The sequence below is a fragment of the Temnothorax nylanderi genome, unplaced genomic scaffold, assembly GCF_030848795.1.
Source record: "Temnothorax nylanderi isolate EJ_2023f unplaced genomic scaffold, tnyl_v1.0 TNYL_tig0117_pilon, whole genome shotgun sequence".
NCBI lineage: Eukaryota > Metazoa > Arthropoda > Insecta > Hymenoptera > Formicidae > Temnothorax > Temnothorax nylanderi.
The window spans coordinates 281661-289994 of record NW_027249179.1 but is presented as its reverse complement, the minus strand read 5'-3'; the positions used below and the strand labels follow the sequence as shown (position 1 = coordinate 289994).

The window sequence follows — 8334 nt, the reverse complement described above, 5'->3', positions numbered from 1 at the left end:
CGTCACGTCGCAGTCGTTATATCAAATTTCCTCGCGTTCTCGATAATTCCTGTCCGATAATCGCGATCAGCCGTCTCTTTCACGTCACACGCACCGAATTGCGCGCGCGAAACGAAGAGACCGGCTCGACGTTCGAGCTCATCCGGAGATCCGGGTGATCGGAAGGGTGGCGCGGAGGCTGGCACGGCAATCTTTACCTTCGCGAGAATGAAAACTCGCGTTACTACGGCGCGCGTATACGTATACTATATAAGATGTCTACTCTACGGAGCCTTCTTCTTTCGCTTCCGACGCGCCGCTCTCCCGCCATCCCGGCCCGGGATATCGATATTGAAACGTAAAAAAGATTCAATCAGTCGCGAAGTTTCAGCGCCAATCAATCACCCCTTCTCTCGCGGCCTTCCTCTCCGTCCGTTCAGCTTTAGGACGAGCGAAAGCTCCCTCGCGCGCGCAGCCCGCACTGGCGCGCCTGATCGCGACGACGACGCTAAAATGGCTGTGTGGGAGAGAGAGGCGGCGGAGGAAGGGAAAGGACGGGGCCGAGGGCGCGAGAAAGGATGGGAGACGAAGATGGAGAGAGACGGTGGGCCAGGGTGCGCGACAGGGAGGCATCGATGGGCTACGAAGGGCTTGGGGGAGAGAGGACCGCGAACGAGAGAGGAAGAATGCCGTGGGGCCCCGAATGCGGGAGCGAGCCGGAGAATGGAGCTTTCGGGTGCACGACGGAGTCGACGCACTGGAAGCTCGCCGTGCTTGCGGCGGGAGCTTCAGTAGCCGCTCGTACGTCGACTGGAAAACCTTCCACGTCGTTACGTCGTCGTGTCCTTATACGCGCCGTCGACGACGAGAGATCGCGAAGGGGTCTCGCGCGACCTACGCGACCCCTCGATCTTTTAATTCCGTGTCTATATTTTTTCTTTTATTTCGTTTTCGAATTACCGTGATCAATCGTCATCTAAAGTTTAACGCGAACGATTATATATATATAAAAAAAGAAAGGAACAATATATCGAGGAATATATATATATAGTGCAGTGTCTCTGAATCAATGGATCGTCTCTCGCCCATGGATCTCACTGGAGCTCGAAAGTGTTAATGTGAAGGCGGATCTGTGATCGGGTGAATGAGCGCGCGCGTGTATATGAGTGCGTAAATCGCGAGACGAGAGCATATCCGAAGCATCATGCGAAGTGCCGCGAGATACCGAGACGCGCGTTCCACCCGTTCCGCGTCGCTTCTTTGCGTCCTCCTCATCGCCGTCACCGGTAAGAAATAGAGCCGCGTTATAACAGTGCGGATACGGTGGATTTTAGCCGCTGGCTTACTTCTAACCGGAGCTCTCTTTTAATCCCAGACTCAATCCTAGGCTCGCACAGAGTCGTTCTACAAGCACGTCCCGGAAATAACAGATAAAGAATGCTGTTTGATATGATACCGAAAGAAATTCTCTCGTAACTCGATAAAATCACCGTGCGAATGCACGTTCGGTCGATCATAAATATAAGCGTACGTATCAGCTATTGTAAAAACAATGTGAAAGACGTGAATAGGAATTTAACGATCGATAATATATGCTGGTATAAATCGTATCCATTAAAAAAGAAATGGGACCAAATCCAGGGGAAAAAGAAATGGGACCGATAATTTCAATATGGAGGTTGAATCTCGTTTCAAGCGTGGAAAAAAAAATACAAAAAGCAATTTTGTGCGCGACAAATGGGAAGCGGGATTTTATGTGGGAACCAATGGTCTCGCAGTCTCTCCGCGAGCAAACGTAACAAAAAACTTGAATTGCCGTAAAATACGCACGTTTTCTCAACAATTGCGCTTTACTCCGCTCTCGCGAATGGAGGAAAAGCGAATACACGTAGTTCCAAAATTGAAAAGTTCAAATGTATCTCGTAAATACGCGGTTTCGGTAGGAAGCAATTTCGGGAGGTGCACGACTCGCGGTTCGCGTGTCTCTCGCGGCCGAAATCGGAGGGCGGGTTAAAGAAGGTTGATTCAGGACAAGTTTCTCAGTATTTTAAACAAAGCAAGCGCAGACTCAATCCGTTCTCCAAACACGCCCGGATCACGGGTTGCAAGGATCGAAGTTCGGGGGAAAATGGTTATAGAGTCTCCGAGTCCTCCTTGGGAGGCGCGCCTCGCTTAAGGAGATTCTATAAAGCCACGTCTCAGGGATTGGGATTGGGAAAGAAAATGGATATAGAGAGGAGAAACTTCTTCCGTGTCGTTCGATTTCATGATTGTAGCCGAGGATGTACGTTCGCGGTGCCGAGAGGGTGATCCCCGTTCGATGACCGCGCCTTGTCTGTCGATCCTTTCAAGGCAGCGGCACGGCGCGGCGCAAGGCGGCGCGATGCGCGACGTGAGAAAAACCACCGGAGCGAACTTCGTCCACGACGAAAGATCGGTATGTCGGATCCAGTGATTCACCGCGATTTCCGTCCTTTTATCCGGGGCAAAACGGATCGACGGATAGGATTAGAACGCCTTTTGTAGCGACTTAACAAGGTGAAATTACGAATATCCGATGAAAAGAATGGCGAACCGTGTCACGTACCTACACGCCTCGTGCGTACATCTTCGACAAGCCGAAGCGAGATATGGAGGAATTTCGATCGTATTATAGAGAGTGGATGGGCGGGGACCACAGGACGAAGCAGATACGTTCAACAAAGGATCTAGATAAATGCCCCGTATCGATGCGAATTATTAACCATTCGGGGAATTTCCTAAAAACTGAGCGGAAAGCAAAGCGCGATGTAATGGGGATTTAATATCGTTGAATGCTGGAGAATGCGCTGGAACGAATGATTTAATTACTTTTTAAAGTGTTAACGAGAGGAAAGACATTGGTGGAAAAGTATCTTGAATAAAACTTGATGGAAACATCGCAGGAAAACAAAAATCATGAACATCTTCCGCATCACGATTTATTTTTCTTATGTTTTCTACTTCATCTGTTATGATTCTTTCTCATGATTATATAATTGTATCAAAACTTCCTTTTCTTTTAAATTTTAATGGTTCATTCGATAGTCTTGCCTACTTATACATTATTCGCGACATTCAATGTTACTGTCGTTTAATGACTGTCAAGTGACCATAATATTATAACTACAATCGAAAGTAACGATTTTGATAGAATTCAATTATAAAATGAGCCGAGGCGAATTGTGCGTGAAAGGGCAGACAATTAATCGTGTATGAAGTAACGGTACGAACTTAAATTGCAGTCAAAAGGAAACGCATATAAACTTACTTTTACTCTAACTTCGTAATGTAGTAAACGTTAATCAAACTACACTCGGCGCTGGAGCCATTTCGCTGAAGTGTGACAGTCGTCGGAACTATTAAGCTACGAGGAAGAAATGATTTTCGTGCAAATTTACTGAATTTCTTGTATGCGATCTTTACAAGCCGCCGCGAGTTATTCCGCAGTATAAAATCGTCCACATTTAATTTATCCGCCAAGACGTTTGTCTACGCGTAGCTCTTACGTAAATCGGAAGAAATCACGTGAGAGAAAAACGGCTTATCCACTGAATTGTGGGAATATATAAGGAAACTTAACTGTTTGCCGGAGGTGAAGTCTTTTAGCCGGTAGTTTGAGGAAGATTAACGAAGGACCACGCGCTACTAGATTTAAATCATTACCGAGTCGTTTATTCATCCGCGCCATTTGCCTCGAAAACGCGCTGGAAAATTAACTTTTCGTTCGCGGATCTGTGAAAAGAATCCGATATTGATTTAGAATTGCCGCGGCGCGGCGGTCTTGATAGCTTCGGAAGGGAAATTAATAGTACGTACGCGCGGAATGTGAAGTGCTATGCAAATACGTATATCGCGGCGGGTGAACTACGTATGTGAACGGATAAGAAAAATATTAATTTGATTAGTTATCTTTATCTTATATCTATTGCTATACCACGATACTTGTCCAGTCTCATTATGTTTGACGACAGAATCCTGACGGGACATTTTCACAATTTATACAACGATTATTGTTAACTGTATATATGAACTTTGCTATATTTCAATCGATAAGAAGAAAAGAATATATGAGTGCTTAGTACAGTTTAAAATATTACATCTTGTGAACGACAATTACAAAGTGCGAGTAGCATTAATAGCGCTAAAGAAGATAATTGTGATAATCATAATTCATATATAATACAGTGCGTTGCAAATTGATTAATATAATGACGCTAATATTTTCAAAGCTTATATCATTTTAAAGGTATACATATGGATCCTATAACAGCATGTTTAATCTGAAAATTAATTTAACTTTTTATCTTGTAATATAGAATATATTACACCTCGATTACTAAATTATTCGATCATCGAGGAAGACGAATTTATAATCTGTCGCTTAAACTGGTATTAATCCAAAATTATTGGCTCAAGAAAAGCAATTTAAGAGAAGGATATTTTTGACGTGAAGGTTTTACGATAATTTTATTATCGTATAAAGAAGCGGTGTCGATGCGTTTCTAATTACGATAGACTGCACAGTGCATGGAATGCAGTCCAATCGCTTTCGATATACGTAAATTATTAACTAATTTAACACGTAAGAGTTCCTGTTGGGATTACCTACGAATCGGAGCTAAAGTTTATAGTGATCCTCCAATGGCGAGGACATTATGTACAAAATTTATACGGGAGGCTTTTATTATAGCGGTGCCTATAATAGGCTACTAAACACACAGCGATATAACATCATTTCCAATTATGGCAATTATTATCGTCAAGTAATCGTAAAATTTCTTATTTAATTGCTTAATACCGATGTGACAGATTGCTCAGATTGGCAGAACAGTGCAACTGCGACCGTTTATAAGCGATGTAAATCTTATAGGATTGCGCGGCGTTTACGACTAATAGAGAGTTACGTTATTTCCATCATTAAGAAATCGGTTAATATATGATTTTGTAACGCGCAGAAAGCGTCATACTAATTTATTAGAAATATATTATTTTTCGTTACAATTAAAAAATGTAATGCTTGTTAAAATAATAATTGATTAAATATAATAAATAAAATATATTATTTCAATGACGTTTTAACACGCTGTCGATATCTTTAAGACGTATTATTTTTCGGCATTAAGAAGTGCCACTATTTTTACAAAATCTTCTACAAAATATAATATGTGAATATATTTTGATGTTTTGTTCTTCGTTACTCTGCAAAATATATTATTTAATTTATAAATTTTTAGTTATTTATGATTTTGCATAAAAACAACATCGTGCTAAGTTATGTTATAAGTTATTTATGCTATCGCGATGATCTAAATATAAACATTATTCGTGTTATGACGTTTTAATAAACTTTGTAATCCGCGATTTATTGATTTATCTAAAATACCTTGAATAAATTAAATATTTTTTTAAAGAATGCAATGACCTACCACAACTTTTTCCGATTTTGCGCGAGCGTGAAATAAACATATTTTATTCGTAAATATCTAAGCAAATAAAAACATTGTATCTATAAAAGAAAAATAAATATACATAAACTTTAAATGAGATATAAAACTTTTATATGTTTTTGTGATTTCGTGATCGTATTAAAAGATTCTTATGGGACAATAAATAAGAGACGAGTCATTTTTGCTTTTTGCAGCATTCGCAATTTGTCGGGCCGCTTGGGTCACACATTGGGGCAGTCGCGGTGATAACTTTGCGGTTTAATAATTAAAATTGGATCGCGCGATGAAAAAGGCTCTCCTTTATCGTGACGCATACCTGATGCCTTCTGTCCGATTTTCGCGGCGGCATGGCATAATTAAAGTGTCACGCGAGAAGTAATGTTGATAGGGTGTAAAAGTAAGAAAGCCGAAGTAACGGATGCATGCTTTTGTTCTTTAGCATTGGGGACGGTAGCGGCGCGAGGCGAGCAGGGCGCGGATTTAGCTGTGAGAAATTAAGCAATTAAGCCGCGTATTTTACTACTGGAGATCCGAGGTTCAACCAACTAGTCTTCCGATCTAGACTCGCTTCGCTGAAACCGTGAGCGGAGGACGTATATCTGCGGTATTAAGATATCGCGTTACTGCTAAGGTTTCTGAAAGGGGAACAATGATAAAACAAGCGTGAGAAAAACGAAAAAAATGAAACATTTTACATCGCACATTGTAATAATTTTATAATCGACAGTTCATACAATTATAATTAGACGTGTTATTTCTGCATTCATTAAAAATTTTAAACAATTGTAATTATCTATGGTATAATATAATATAACGTTATATTACACTTATTTTTTTAGATTATTTTAAGAAAATAATCTATTAGAAAGAATTATTTCTCGAGATAAAGTTTATATTAATTTTTAATAGTTATACCCATTAGTTGATGGTTGATACTCTACATCAGCCGTATCGGATCCCGATGCATGTTGGGTAAACCCGACGAAATTTCTACTCGGGCGTTAAAAGCATAATAAACTCCTCGTTCGACAGCTGCTTAATATCTGCTTTAATTATCGTATAAAAGCAATTCAAACGCGAATGAAACATTATATAACGGTTCACGAAATGGGCATACCGTATAATTCATGCCGCATACTTTTCACTTTTTATGTTATAATTGATTTATTGGAATGATTCATCCATGACATATGCAATATAATTAGTCTCGCGAATAATGTCAGAAGTAAAAATCGAATCTAAAAATTATTACAATGCTTAGTAAGATATTCGTCACGATATCGCACGGATCAGAAGCGTACCTATAGGTATAACATAAAATGTCGATAAGATGCTGGCGAAAATAAAAGAAATACGTTAGCATCTTGCAGAGATTCCGGACGAGGCTTATTAAAGATACGATCGTAAATGGATTTAATGAGACTATTAATGAATTTATTGAACAACAGTTAACGTCTTCTTTGATTACCGTATTAAGATGCCGTTTTAAATGCCACTTATAAACTTGAGTTTGCGCGTGTATTTGTATAATGTTCGAAAAACACGTTGATAATGTTATGTTGATGACCGTTTGATTGACGTGATAAGTTTATTATAATTGAACATAATCGCATTTTTTATTTTATCTCAACAATTGTGTTATTACAATATCGCATAGATGAACACAGAAAAAAAAACGAAAAAATGGAGATAGAAAGTTATAAGAAAGTAAAGATAAGTAATGATATTAGCGGAGTACGCTGTAGCAGAAGTTCAAGGTAAAATCGGAAGGCCGATCGTAATTAAACTTTATTGCTGATGATATCGAAGCTCCGATTATTGATAATTTCTTCGAATAATGTTTAATATTATCTTTAATTATAGCATGAGAGCATTTTGAACACAATTAATGAACTTAATGCAGAGAACGTGATCGTTACGGAGTATAAGTATAAATAAAAAGTGACCTCTTAATTATCGTATAATTTAAATAACTACATTTATCACAAATAATTAAATGTCATGAAATATAGGTGTGCAAGATACATACTTTTTATTTTAATTCATTAACGAAAATAACATGTGATTATTTTAATTAATTTAAGTAATTTTTCTTTGATATAATTGAAGATTTAATATGTAACAAATTATTCGAATTTCTTTTTGTTTTGAACTTCAAAAATCAATTTTAAGATAATTATTATATTGTTACATATACGTATTATTATGTAACACATATAACATAAGTACAAAGCAAGCCAATCAATTAAAAAAATAGTAGAAAAGCGTATAGCGAATTTAGTTACGAAAGTTAGTTCCGAAAAAATTAGAAAAGCAAATAGAGGAGCATAGTGAAATTTCGAACAAAGGACCGTTAAATGAATAGTCATATAATTAAACTACAATAATTACCGAAAGTTCGACACGATTGTTGATAAGTTTCCCGAGTAACGTTTTAACGTCTTCCTAATCATTGCATGAAAGCACTTTAAATGCCAATTACGAGTTCCATTGTGAAGAGTAAATTTACTAAATGTACATGAAATAAATTCACAATTTTACCGGTAAAAACGTACAATTCATAAATAATACATTTAGTACGAGTATAACATGAAATAAAATCTTTATTTTGATATTTTATTTTAATTCAATATCCTTTTTTCGATTAAGAACATGTAACTGTGTCATTAAATGTCGCGATAGGTATATTTGAAAAAAGTCTTTAATTCCTGTCCTTAAATTATCAAAGCCTTTCAGCATGATGAAATTATGAATCCACGTGATGTAAGAAAAGTGCTTTATCTTTTTGCCGACTCAGTTCGCGAATATAAAACGTGAGATTAACGGTCTGTTTTCACATTTCGGGATCATTCATTTTACATTCATTTTATATACAAGTATGTCAACT

The 8334-nt window shown here is 38.2% G+C and overlaps 1 protein-coding gene across 1 annotated transcript in view; it reads left to right on the top strand.

The window, feature by feature from the left end:
* The first annotated feature begins 758 nt into the window (after nt 1-758).
* LOC139776354 (uncharacterized) overlaps nt 759-8334 on the top strand; it is a 65384-nt gene continuing 57808 nt past the window's right edge. Inside the window, exon 1 of the mRNA XM_071712926.1 lies at nt 759-1265. Coding sequence (XP_071569027.1) covers nt 1184-1265 — 82 coding nt within the window. The 5' untranslated portion in view covers nt 759-1183. The remainder of the gene's footprint in view (nt 1266-8334) is intronic.